This window comes from Setaria italica, chromosome V, assembly GCF_000263155.2.
Source record: "Setaria italica strain Yugu1 chromosome V, Setaria_italica_v2.0, whole genome shotgun sequence".
NCBI lineage: Eukaryota > Viridiplantae > Streptophyta > Magnoliopsida > Poales > Poaceae > Setaria > Setaria italica.
In genome coordinates, this window is record NC_028454.1 from 44,200,391 (window position 1) to 44,213,520 (window position 13,130).

At 51.8% G+C, this 13,130-nt stretch overlaps 2 protein-coding genes across 3 annotated transcripts; one reads left to right on the forward strand and one right to left on the reverse strand.

Annotated features, from left to right (window-relative positions):
* Positions 1–1,170: 1,170 nt before the first annotated feature.
* LOC101755711 (exocyst complex component EXO70A1) lies at positions 1,171–3,759 on the forward strand. Its single transcript, XM_004970907.4, has 2 exons — positions 1,171–2,357; positions 2,449–3,759. Exons 1-2 carry the CDS (start codon positions 1,705–1,707, stop codon positions 3,563–3,565), a joined length of 1,770 nt encoding a protein of 589 aa, XP_004970964.1. The 5' UTR covers positions 1,171–1,704; the 3' UTR covers positions 3,566–3,759.
* A 783-nt stretch (positions 3,760–4,542) lies between these two features.
* Positions 4,543–7,438, reverse strand: LOC101776389 (B3 domain-containing protein Os01g0905400). 2 transcript variants are annotated; one of them, XM_022827159.1, is made up of 5 exons: positions 6,908–7,438; positions 5,557–6,727; positions 5,300–5,431; positions 5,100–5,212; positions 4,543–5,015 (listed from the first exon to the last, which is right to left on the reverse strand). In XM_022827159.1, exons 1-5 carry the CDS (start codon positions 7,199–7,201, stop codon positions 4,767–4,769), a joined length of 1,959 nt encoding a protein of 652 aa, XP_022682894.1. In that variant the 5' UTR covers positions 7,202–7,438; the 3' UTR covers positions 4,543–4,766. The 2 variants fall into 2 exon arrangements, with proteins under 2 accessions (XP_022682894.1, XP_004972298.1); XM_004972241.2 differs by having other exon boundaries at positions 5,300–5,455.
* Positions 7,439–13,130: the final 5,692 nt, after the last annotated feature.

The window sequence follows — 13,130 nt, forward strand, 5'->3', positions numbered from 1 at the left end:
ATCAAACTTTGCGGGTCAAGACGCCCGCGCCCCGTAATGCCGCCAGGTATACACATCCATTTCTACCCGTCTTAATAGATTCGTCTCGCCGTTTAGCCTCCATCTATATAATGAATTTTGTAAATAGTCTACGTTTAATACTCCTAATTAGTATCTAAACATTCGATGTGACACGTGCTAAAAATAAGCAAAGGGAACCAAACGTCCCTTAAAATGTTTTCAGTAATGCTAGGCTACGGGCGTCCGAACGCTCCGCCAGGCCCACCTCATTCTCGTCCACACGTTGGTTTCCACCGACAGGCATACCTTATCCTCTGCTCCTTCTGCTCTTTATCCTCTGCGCTCCTCACCACCGCTGCAGCCTTCCTTCTCATCCCTGCATCGATCCCGTGCTGCAGATAGAGGCTGAGGTGGATGCCTAGGTGGGTGCACTCCCCCACCCCCAGCGGCCTCGTCCCTCACCCCGGCATCCTCCTCGCCCACCCCGGCGGCGCCCCTCCCCCACTCCGGCGTCCTCACCCACCGGGAGCGCCCAACGCCCGCGGATCCGATGGCCCTCTTCCTGATCCCGGTGAGATCCAAGCAAGCCCCTGACCCTCCCCTACCCCGGCCGACAGCGCCCTCCCCAGATCCGATAGCATCTCCTCTCCTTCGGCCGACGACGAGCAGGCTGGTCATTATGGATCTGAGCAGGCTCCGTCTCCTCCGCATGATGCTCGACGTCGTAGCGAACCGGAGCAGCAGAAGCTCGCGCCTACTAACGGCTCCATGTTGCAATAGGTACCTCCTGGTGTTGCATTAGTTGTTATGGGATGTTGCAACAGTGGCTTTTGATGTTTCATCTATTTTGCAACAGTCCGACTTGCCAACAATCGGGTGTTGCATTCATGATGTTGCATATAGTTGTTTTCTTTGTTTCGGTCTCTTATTCTTTCGTTGTTGCAATGCTGTAAGAGATGTTTTTTATGTGTTGCAATGTGTCTGTTTTGAATGTTGCACGAAATGGTTTTTATGTTTCGATAGTTATTGTTCAATATTGCGACGGAACGTCCAGTAAAAGAAATTATTGGACGTCCGGGTGCTAGGACGTCCGAAATGTTTTTGTATAGTCAACGTTTCTCCATCTTGACTCCCCGCTGACGCTAGTGTCCACCGCTTCGTTTGTGAACACGCTTCACTCGCATGGGAAAGTGTAAAACAGAGCGTGGCATCAAATGAGCACGGATCCGATTTCGCCTCCTCGCTGCGGCACATGGGCACGGCGCAGCGACGGTGACCGATTTGGCAGCGCTTCACCAGACACATAGACCAATGAAGCAGGGTTGCCGATTGCCGGCGACCCGGCGACGGCGTGCAGGCTGCCGGCCCGGGTTCTGTTTATTCCATGTATCTGGTTCAGGAAATTTCCATTTCAGTCAGCCGAAACACGGCGCCCGGAGGCTGCACAAACAAGTGGGGAGTTGACAAACTGTGCTAGTTACGCCCCGCGTCAACGGGGAGTCAAGATAGACGGAGCTAAAGAACTCGCCTCCGCCGCGTGCAGTCGACCTCAACACACACGGACACAGCGATTGCGCGTGAAGCCCTCCAAGATTCTTCGTCTCCGACCAGCAATCCCGCCCGTCTCATGACCTCGGGACGTCTCGCTTGAGAGGTTGAGCCAGCGCCACCGCCTCGCCCCGCCCCACTCAAGCTACGTCCAGCATGGGCGCCGCCGTCGGGAGGCCAGCTTTCGGCCTCGCGGTCGCGCCGAGGACGACGCACGCGGAGGAGCGGCTCGCCGTCGCGGAGCACGCCCTGCTCCAGTGGGCACGCTCCCCCGGCGCCGACACCGGCGTCTGGGACGCGGACGCGAGCTACACCAACAGGGGTCTCCTCGCCGCGGTCGACGACGTGCTGCTCCTGGCCGAGGAGGACCCCTTCCCTCTCCACCCCGCGGCCTCGCCCGCGCGCCGCCGCCTGGACAGCGCCGTCGGCGCCGCCGCGTCGCGCATGGTCGAGGAGTTCCAGCGCGTCAGGGTCTGGGACGCCTCCCCGCTGCGCACCGCCGTCGACAGGCTCTCCCTGGCCTCCAGCGGCGTGTCGCTGCTGGTCTTCCCCAGCTCCGGCGACAGGACCAGCTCGGCAAGCTCCGGCGGGGAGGTCGACGCGTCCGACGGGACCCGGTCGAGGGCCAGCTCGGGCGTGCCTGACAAGGTCGCAGCTCTGTTGGAATCCGAGGTCTGGGATGAGCTCGACCTTGTCCGCCCCGCGGGCGTCTCCGTCCTCCACGAGATCGCGCTTCGGATGGTCCGTGCCGGCTGCACCAAGGAGCTCTTCCGGGCGTTCGCAAACGCTCCATGCGATGTGCTAGACAGGTAGTTCTTCCGGTTTCTTCTGGTAAATGGATTTGCATTTTGATTGGCCATGCTTGCCCGACTGATGGATCACACCATCTTGGACCTTCAGGTTCTTGTCGATTATTCGTGTTGAATGCTCGCAGCGGACGACGGAGGCTGTGATCAAGCGATGGACCACGGTGACAAAGATCATCGGCAAGGCCATCGTCGCCATGCGAAGGCAGCTGCACGCGCAGACCCCAGGCGCCTTCGACAGTTTCAGGGACGAATACTTGCTGGCCATCGCAGAGAACCGCACCCTGATCCTGCTCGAGTTCGCCGACGGGTTCACCACCATCATGTCGCACGAGAAGCTCGTGTACATGCTCGGCATGTACGAGGCTCTCAGCGACGCCGCTCCCAGCCTCCTGCTCCTGTTCAGCGGGGCGCGCAAGGAGCTCGTCTCTGAGCGGACGCAGGAAATTCTCACCAAACTGGGCGACGCGATGAAGGTCATGGTCAGCGGCGTCATGGCCAAGATCCAAGGCGACTGCCCGCGCAAGCCGAGCGCGCCGGGCGGCGTCCACCCGCTGGCGCGCGACACCATGGCCTGCGTCGAGCTGCTGGCGCGGCACCGCACCACGCTCGACCTGATCCTCGCGGACGGCGACGGACGCGGCACCCCTGCCGTCGCCGGCTCCCTCGCCGCCGGCTTCGTCGCGGAGCTGATCGCGTGCCTGGAGCGGAACCTCCAGGGGAAGCTCGCTCTCGCCTGCGCCAACGCGGGAGGCTCGCGGCACCTGTTCCTGGCGAACAACATCGGCTTCATACTGAGCCGCGCCGCGGACGCCGGCGACGTGGCGTCGCTTCTCGGGGACGCGTGGGCGGCGCGGCGCCGGGGCCGGCTCGCGCGGCACGTAGCGAGCTACGCCGAGTCGTGCTGGGGCACGGCCATCGCTCTCCTGGAGACGCCCGTGTGCGGCAGGGGCAAGCCGGCGAAAGTTCTGGCGGAGTTCGACGCCGCGTTTACCAGAGCGCGCGACAGCGAGGCGTGCCGGGAAGTCCCGGACCCGGCGCTCCGTGCGGCACTGCGGAACGCCGTGTCGGAGATGGTGGTTCCGGCTTACAGCGCGTTTCTGCAGAAGCACCCCAATCTTGGAACATCCGTCAGGTACACCACGGATGATGTGGCCGAATCACTGTCGGAATTGTTCGAAGGAGAATCCGTGGATAGCAGGAAATCCTAGGCTTCCTTTGGATATAGATATTGGAGGGCTTGGTATTGAATTAGGAACAATACCAAATTAGCCTAGGCATTGAAATGGATCCAATACCAAAGCAACTGTTTGGATGTAAATGAAATTGGCAGATGGAATTCAACCGAAAACGAATACCAATTCGTGTTTGGATGTCCTTAACATCAAATTAGAAATTCACTCCTCATCCTCGTGCACTTCTCATCTCATCTTCTTCCGCCCGCACAGAGGTCGAGAGGTGGAGCTTGGGGCTGGACTGGAGGGAGGCCACGGTGGAGCAGATGGCGCGGCGGAGGGGGTAGAACGGTGTGCGGCTTGGCTGGGGAGCAGAACGGCGCGGCGGCGGAGGGGAGGAGGAGAGCGGCGTGCAACTTGGCGAGGGACGGGAGGAGAGCGGAGCGGCGGCGGAGGGGAAGAAGGGAGCGGCGCGCAGCTCCGCGAGGGAGGGGAGGAGAGCGGCGCGATGGCAGAGGGGGAGAAGGGAGCGGCGGAGGATGGGAAAAAGGGAGCGGAGGTCAGAGGGGAGGCGAGCGGCCGGCCGCGAGGAAGAAGGCGGCGGCCGCGAGGAAGAGGAGGAGGGGCGCCCGGTCGCGAGGAAGATGAGGAGGGGCGCCGGCCGCGAGGAAGACGAGGAGGCAGAGGGGGCCTCGAGTACGGGCTGTTTTGACGAAGGCCGATTCATCTCAATATCGAGGGGGAAGACTCGGTTTTGAGGGAGCGTTGTTTTAGCTCCCGTTGAATTCCACGGTATTGGCTCCCAATACCAATTCTCAATTCCAGGGACATCCAAACAATGATATTCGTGAGATCCAATTCCAATTCTCAATTCCGAGATCGAATACCGACATCCAAACGGGGCCCTAGGGTTTTTATGCATGTATATAAGAACAACTTCAGATTGTAGCAAACATCAATAAGCCTAGAGAATCCTTTCTGTTACCAGTTTTGCCAATTAGTTATATCAGTCATTGGTGGCAACACTGGTTCCATATCATGTAGGAATCATACAGATCTTAGCTGAACATGGGAAATGTCAACTAGAAAGTAGCAGAATTTTCATATTGACAGAAGTTGACGTGGTCTCTTCTTACACGATGAAGGAACAGATCGGTCAAGATCACAAGAAAACTACTGGAATGCTTTCCTGGGCATGGAATATGGCAGACACGATCAACTTCATGGGTAAAAATGGTTACTGCAAACTGCGCAGCACCACTTGGAATGACAGTTCAGAGTTACCGCTGAGCTCGAACTCGCAGGTGTCTCCTTCCTGCAGGTTGTTCTCCCTGCAGATGTCAACCCAGCCAGTGATGAAGCCACTGAACCTTGGGGTGCATTGGTACAGCACGGGCCAGAGTCTCATGCATGGGTCCTTGAGTATCACAACCTTCCTTCCCTGTTTCTTCGTTCTTGGTATAACCGGTAGTCGATTGGGAAGCTCCTGTACAAAGATATTTCAGAATTCAGAATTGTAGTGCCGAATGGTAAGCTCAGATCAGTCAAAGAAATGGTCAGGGCGACTCACAAGCCATGTTTGACCAGGCGCAGGCACGGCGATGCAGAACTTGCTGCAAGCAGCAGCAAGTGCAAGAACGCCACCTGATTCGAAGATTTCACTTTGCAGGCCTTCAGATTTATCTTATATGCATTGGATCAAAAGTCACGAAACAAATTGTATGTGATGTAATTGTTAAACTTAACATGCATCAAGGTGTTCCTGAATACCAGTTTGATGAAGATTTTGACTGAGATGAGGATGTTCATGAAGCATTATGCCACTTGATATGACTTCAGCAGTATTCTGCCCTGTGCTAGCTTGCCTATCACCTTGACCATCTTGCTGTTTATCTTTCTTCACTGAAGTTTGTGCACGAACAAATCCTTAAGCATTGTTGTTGCTCGGTAAGTCCAAATAGAAAAGCATTCAAACACCAAAGGAAAATAACGTGCCAGTTTAGAACAAAAGATTGGAAAATACTAACCTTCGTTTTGTTCACCTTGGTTACAACCGCTTAATGCAAATTCACCGGAATGCACCTCTATATCAGCTGGAGGAGAAGAGTTTTCTGCAAATGGTGATGGCTCAGTAGCAGGCAACTCGTTGATATCAATGTCATGAACTGCAACACAAGCATATCCTGATCCTGTTTCTAGCGCATCGGTCATCTCTTTATTTTCGCTACATGATAATGTTTCTGCTGGCATCACATAACTCTGACCAACACCCATGGAAGAATGGTGATTCTGTGAAGCATCCTCAAGACAACTGAAACCTGAAGTTTGGGCAGTAGTGATAGGCCCTTCCATATTCAGATCAACAGAAAATGCTTCTGGATTACACACATCAGTTCCAAATTCATATATGTCAGCTGACAAAAATATATCGTCTATATTCTCTTCATTAAGATCCATCATAGCCAGAGGTCCAATAACATCAGCATTCGTCGGCAGATTCAAGCCCTCGCCCAGCTCAATTTCAGTAGCATCAGAAACCAGGTGCTCTGTAACTCTGGCATTGCATTCGCTTTCTTTTTCTTCAAAGATCGTGCAGTCGTCTGCTATTTCTGCCTCTCCATCTAACACCTCCTGACCTTCACGCTCGTGTCTTGTAGGGGCCTCAGAATCTTCTTGTGGTTCTGCAACTCCTACCTCTGGCAATCCCCCTGATGTTTCTGAACATTTTGGTTCAGATGCAGAATTGGGAACATCAGAATCGTCAAGGCAAACGTGATCTGGCATCTGACAGTCTTTGGGGCCCAGGTCACTGTGGTGATCAGTACGTTGTTTCTTCTTGCGGTTCTCCACACTATTCTTGCTTGTCTTCACCGTTTGGATACTGGGAGAGCTTGCTTTCTGCCTGGGCTTCCTCTTCCGGCTCTGCCTTTTGTTCCTCTCGCAGAGGAACAGCCTTTCAACAGCCGACGGGGCAAACATCTGCACGGTGAAGACCGACCTGGCGATCTGCCTGAACACCAGGAACTCGCCGCAGCTGACGGCATGGTCCAGCACGAAGTTCTTCCATCCATGCCCGAACGACAAGACGCCGTCGCTCAAGCACAGCCGCACGCGCCAGCGGAAGCCGAATGCGTCTTCGAGATAAATGTTGGAGCCTGCAAGGTCCAAGATTGTCCTGGCAAATGGGGGTGGTATATCCTGCATGTGTAAATCTAAATCATTTCGTTTCAAAAATAAAATAAAAATTTCTTTCGTTGCAAAAAAAATATAAATCATGATAAGTTCTGTTGTCAGGTATGCCCAAGATTTCTTCAAAAGTTCAAAGATCGTTCAGACATGCTGAGAGATCAATATAACTTGACAAAAAAAAACTCATACCATGTCGTCGGAGAAGTAGCCCATCATGACCTTGAAGAAGGACGGCACCGCCGGGAGCGGCCGCGCCTTGCTGGAAGACGGCGACGGGGAGGACGAAGCAGCACGACCATGGATCCGGGCACACCTCTTCGTGCAGTCCACGCATGCCCGCTTCTGGTGCGGATCGCAGGCCTTCTTCTTCCTCCTCCTCCGCCTCTTCACCACCTTCCCGGCTTCCTCCTCTTCGCTGTCTATTTCGACCACGGCCTCTTCCGGCTCTTTCTTCAAGGCTCCTCCTCCGATCAGCTCCACCATGCTCGCTGCCGTGTTTAGTTACCACCAGAATGGAGAACACAGGAACACAATCACACAACAAGAGAGCGTGCCCCGATCACTCCCAAGCTATCTCATTCAGAGTTTCAGACATGCGCACATCTCAGTATTCCACAGGGGCGCAAAATCGAATCTGACGGAACAGCAGGGTGGAGAAGAAACCAGGAAAGCCTTGCGGCATCTGCTCCTTTGGTCTCGTTTCCCTAGAGAGAGAACAATGGAAATGTTTCACTATCCAATATCCATAGCCTGCTTTCTACTACTATATATGCAGCAGCAGTAATTTCCCGGTGTTCCCTTGATTCACACAATCACACCTGGCTGGCAGCAGTGGCTGACGCAGGGACCCGCGGCGGCCAGTGTCGGAGGTTCGAGGCATGAAACTGACCGTTTCTTTCTCCGGCGATCGGCGGAGGTGCGGAGCCCAGGTGTCAGTGAGGTCTCTCTCTCCCTCTCTCTCCCGGTCTCCCCAGAGGCTGCCTCAGAATCAGTGCCTGACTGACGGGCACTTCCTGGCCCTTGCCCCTTGGTGTGTAGCGTAGGGTCGCGTCGTAGGGACGTCCATCTCACTCTGCTTGAGATTTTGAGGTTGTACTACTAGCTGTACCGAGTCGTACTTCGCCGTAGATCACCTATGTTGCTCTCTACAACAATACGACCCTTTAGCAAAGAAAAATAGACACGATGTCGCTTTATTGTATCGCAGTGGAAAAAACTATCCTAGGTACACAGATTGGAAGATCATACATATAAGGAAGGTAAGACTGATTGAATAAAGAAAAAGGAATCCGTGATTCAAATGATAAACAAAGAGGGATTAAGGATCTATTCTTAGTTTTCCCAAATAACCCAAGCTACCCATTGCGGCTATTGGCACGCACTTCACCTTGGGTGGGGTAGGCAACCAGCCAATCCATCAGGGTGCTAATACAGGAGGCGAGTTTCATTAGAGGAAATTCTAGATAAAAAATGGTGGAATTCTTGTGGCAACGGCGAATGAAATGGAAGGCAAAGTTAGGCAGCCTCTCCCTCTCACTCTCCGGTTCGCCATCCGCCGCGCAGTCGCGCCCAAGCGCAGCGGCGCTACTTTTAGACGTGAGCAAAATAGGGCCGGTCCAACCCGAGGCTGATGGCCTAGCCCGAGCTCAATAGGCTAAGCTTGGCCCGACACTCATTCAAGGCAGGCGTGGCGCTGATTTTCTTAGCCCGAAAGAAAAGGCTGGCTTGAGCTCAGTCCGAATAATAAATTGAATTAAATTTATAATAGAAAATGATGGGCAACCCGACCTGAGTTTGAGCCCAACCCAAATTGAGCCCCATTGAGTTAATGGGCAGGCTTGGGCGGAGATTTTGGATCCGAAAAAATGGGTTTTTTTCCCGGCCCGGCCCGAGGTATGCTTGGGTAACTTAGCATGGCTGCTGGCTGGCCTCTGATAAAACGAGCGCACTGGGCCCTGCAGAGTAGGTGAAGCCCATCGATGATGATGCTACATGGCGGCGGCCCAGACTAAGATGATGCTTGGAGGGCCCGGCAAGTTCAGTACATGGGCTTACGTGCCGCCCCAAAGCATTTCCTCCAAAAAGGAGAAAGGCGTGTGAAATATATACTTTAGGATGACCAGATGGGAAAGAAGAAAAAAACGAAACGAGTACGAGATACATGGCTCCAAATTTGCGGCCGGTGGCCGGCCTTCCGGACGATGAGTTCAAAGCATAGTGGTGGTGCTGGTAAAAAGGGTTGCCGCCGGAGAAAACGGTGACAACTCTGCTAGCGTTAGATGCACTTTTCTCTCGTCCTCTTTCCCGAACATCTTTTGGACCCAACCGGAAAAAGGGGTTAACGAGGAACACAGCGTAGTCTAAGCTGGTGATTAGTCTGTTTAATACTACTACCCACCCAGACATCCTTTTCCCTCCTCGTGCGTCAGATTGGCCGGCCTCTTGCTCCGTCCACAACTCGTAGCGTGCCTGCTCCGGCCGAGCACACCACCGCACCACCTCATGGTCTTGCGGCGTCGGGCCCCGCCGGCGCCGGCCCCGGCCTCGGCTACGCACGCCGGCCGGCATGCCGACGCGCTCGCAGCAGCCATCATGCGCGCACTGCTGGTAGTGGTAGCGGTGCCGCGCCTTTTGGCCCAGCGCGCCCCGGTCAATCGCGCAACCAACACATCTCCTAAAGGCGCAATCGATCGATCGCCCTTTCGCGTCGTCCTTTCACAAATTGTCAAGCACGCTTTACCACAGCCACTACCACTAGTTACTAGTACCCCAGCCCATGTTGGTCAATGATTGTTCTCAGCAATTTCAGTGAAGATTTGTTTTTTTTTATCACAGAACAAAAGAAACTCGTCCAAATGCAACAGTTGACATCCGCTGAAATTCCCTTTGGCCAAAACTCACTGCAATCTTGGCAACAACAAAATCTCCACGCAACAGCATTTAGATTGATGGACAGACACTTGCTGAAGCTGAGCTGATGGAGCGCATCGGCCAGTCGATGTCCTGGTCCGGTCTCCTCATCCACGTACGGTGCCGATGAACGTTTCACCTAACCCGATCCATTACCCATCGCCCAAAGCCGCACGGTTCCGTTGCGTTCAGCAAAGTTTATTCGGCCGTCATCATCTCATCAGAAACAAAAAGAAAGAAGTTTATTCGATCGCGGATGTCGGAGCCAATGCCACGGTCGAGGACGGAAAGCCGGACGCGATGATGATGAGCGGAGCCCGGCCGCCGCCTCGTCCGTTTCGTCCGCGCCGGTTCTTTCCCGGCGAATCCGTCAACAAAATCTCAGATTCCCTTCCCGGTTACGCGAGCATAACGAAGCCCTCATTCTTTCTTTGTTTAATCACATCAAACTGTGTTGCCTGTTCACAGAGAGAGAGAGAGAGAGAGAGAGAGAGAGAGAGAGAGAGAGAGAGAGAGAGAGAGAGCGCATTAGGTGAAGGCCGAAAGGCTTTTTTTTTTTTTAGTTGGCACGTCCGCTTCGGCCATTGACTTGCGGATCCCGGCGACACCAAGTGCCAAGTTCAGGAGCCCCTGGCTTGCGGATAACTGGATTGATTAGCCCGGCTTGGACCTTGGAGTTAACAAAACGCAGGCAGAGGCCGCCGTTGCCGCTCAACCACGACTGAAAACCGTAAGCAACGGACGATGCTGGATTCATCAGAAAGAAAACTCCGGATGCGTGGCTGCCTATCCCAGAAGCCGTCAGGCTCTGACGCATCATACATCTCTTTCGGAATTCCATCATGCATTTCTTTTGCAGCCTTGGAATTCGGACGCGCCACAGGTGCGACGCGGCGCACGTCTGGATCGATCTACCGGACGGACGAGGAGCTGCCACGGCGGCCGATCACGGCACAACCGCACAATTTAATCCTGTTGGCTGGGGAGTTGAGCGGAGCATGGGGAAAATTCAGAGGAACAGGTGGAAGCACACACCTCCGGACGCTTCCACCACTCCACAAGGCAGGGGGGGAGAGCACGTGGCGGCAGCATCCATGAGACGGGATGGGCCTCGCCGCCGACCTTGCCTTGCCTCGCCTAGCACTCCACTCACGACCGTCGCCGTCCCAGCGGAAACATTACGACGGCGACCGTGACACGGCATCAGGCGTGAGGAAAAGTCTATCGATCACCATGGACCATCAATCAAGAAAGGAGCTGATCATGCGGATTCAAGAAACCCTAACGAAAGGCCGGGTGCCCGTCCAGCGCATCGTCCACTTGTGGGGATACTTAACTGGTCGCAGAAAGAGTATCTAGAAGCACGGAGCGCCGGCTCCTGTTTTCTCCGAGGAGGAGGAAGCGTGGAGGTGGAGCGGTTTATGGCAACAGCGATGGGGAGGAGAGGAGTGATCAATCAAGGGGCGTGTTGACCGATCACCGGAGCACGGACTGCTCGGATCATGCGATCGTACCCCAGCTAATCTAATCTTCTCCTTCGAAATCTAATCTAATCTCCTTCAAAATCAGAAGCGATGCAGCGGCGGCCGCCCGTGACCGCGAGGTGACGTGGCGGCTTGCGCGGCGTGACTCGAGCCTGACGCGACCTTCAATTCCTTCCCCAATCGGGACGCGTCGTGCTCCGAACTTGCGATCCTTATCGGCTTTGAGAGCCCTTGCGCTGGATCATTACAATGATGATTGATCGATGCTTGATCGAGCCGAAACTTCCGGAGCTGCGGCCTTGCGTCGTTCTTATCCCAACTGGTTAAATCTAATCGACTTTTACGATTCTGTTTTTGTTACTTCTCGCACGCCGTGTGTATATATTTTCACTGGAACGGACAATTTAAGTGACGGGAATCTCTATGAACTTGACAGCTATTTAACCTAAAAATATACCTGTAGTAGACCCTAGAAATGAATCTAAGAGATCAAAACACACCTGTTCCTAACCCCTTTTAGTACCGGTTGTACAGCCGTTATTGCTACTTCGATACATACTAAAGGGGGTTTTAGTACCACAACCGTACTAAAGGGGGCCTTTAGTACCGACAAAGGGGTCCTTTAGTACCGACGGTTATTAAAGGTCCTTTTTTTTCTTATTTCCTTTTCTATTTCTTTATTCTATATTAATATTTTATATTTGTTTCCTTTATGTATACTAGTTTTAATACGCTAATATATATAAATTTGTATTTATTTATAATATTACATTTGATGTAATATTAAATATATATAGATATCTTTTGCATTCACATTTATGAATAATATTACATTACATCAACACTTGAAGTTCAACATTTGGATCAACTATTCTGAACCGAACCCTGACGGTGATGCAGATTTGATCCATCATTATGGAACTCCCCCGTTGGATTTACTATCTCGTCCAGAAGAAATCCATTGAATTGTTCTTGAATTTTCCTGATTTTTTCCATCTCGAGGAGTGCTTCCTTCATGTCTAATCTGTGTCATTGGCAAAGGTTATTATATAGAACTAATTTATTGTTAAGAAATTTGTATACGTGCTCTGGATTCGTGGTTGGTTATACACTTGGGATCTACAAAGCCATGGATGAACTCACATACGTAGTATTCGCATAAATTATTCCCCGAATTCTGTCTCAAACACTATATATATGGCAAAAGAAATTATGAAATATTTGTTGCGTTCAAGGAAGTGTCACGAGATGTGGAAATTCAACATATACCGGAAATTCATTTTCTTCGGCTTATCATGAGGGTCAACTATGGTTTTCCTCTTGCCACGAGAGGAACGACGATCGCCCCCACCATCGCTACTACCTCCAGCAGCAGTAGCTATCTCTATGTACCACAATTTATTTAGCTCATATAATGACTAAACTATGAACAAATTATATTTTTTCCCCACAATTTATTTAGCTCAAACATAACATATAAATGATAAATTTCTCCATTGTAACTTATTCTAAAAATGACTAATTACGTACCTCTATTTCATCTTATCATCTCTAGAATTTATCTCGCTCATATTTGCAAATGACTAACATATAAACAAATTATATTTTTTTCCCATAATTTATTTAGCTCATATTTTTAAAGGAATAAACTATGAAATTGTTCCTCTAATCTCTTATCAATTTATTTGACTAATATGAAACATAGCATCCAAAAAATTATAGTTTATTCTAAAAATCACAGATATGAGCTCTAAATAACACATGCATATAAATGAAAATTTTCTCCATTGTAACTTATTCTAAATATCACAAGTTACTCTAGCTCTAAAGTATAAACTTAGTATACTAACCATGTACCAAGGGAGGATAAAGTTTCTAACCTTTAGAACACTTGAATGAGTGAAATTCTCATGAAATGGTCAAAAATCCAGCAGCACCTTCCCTATTCCGCCATGAATGGATGAAGCCTGAGCTGGAGGAAATAGTTTGGGCAGGAGGAAGAAGATGCCTGATTTATT

Excerpts from the sequence above, each read along its gene's own strand:
- LOC101776389 (XM_004972241.2), bottom strand. The coding sequence starts at position 7,201 with ATGGTGGAGCTGATCGGAGGAGGAGCCTTGAAGAAAGAGCCGGAAGAG. Across the intron at positions 6,728-6,907 it reads GCTACTTCTCCGACGACATG|GATATACCACCCCCATTTGC; the intron begins GTATGAGTTTTT and ends TTACACATGCAG. Across the intron at positions 5,016-5,099 it reads CGCCTGGTCAAACATGGCTT|GAGCTTCCCAATCGACTACC; the intron begins GTGAGTCGCCCT and ends ATCTTTGTACAG.
- LOC101755711 (XM_004970907.4), top strand. The coding sequence starts at position 1,705 with ATGGGCGCCGCCGTCGGGAGGCCAGCTTTCGGCCTCGCGGTCGCGCCG. Across the intron at positions 2,358-2,448 it reads CCATGCGATGTGCTAGACAG|GTTCTTGTCGATTATTCGTG; the intron begins GTAGTTCTTCCG and ends TTGGACCTTCAG.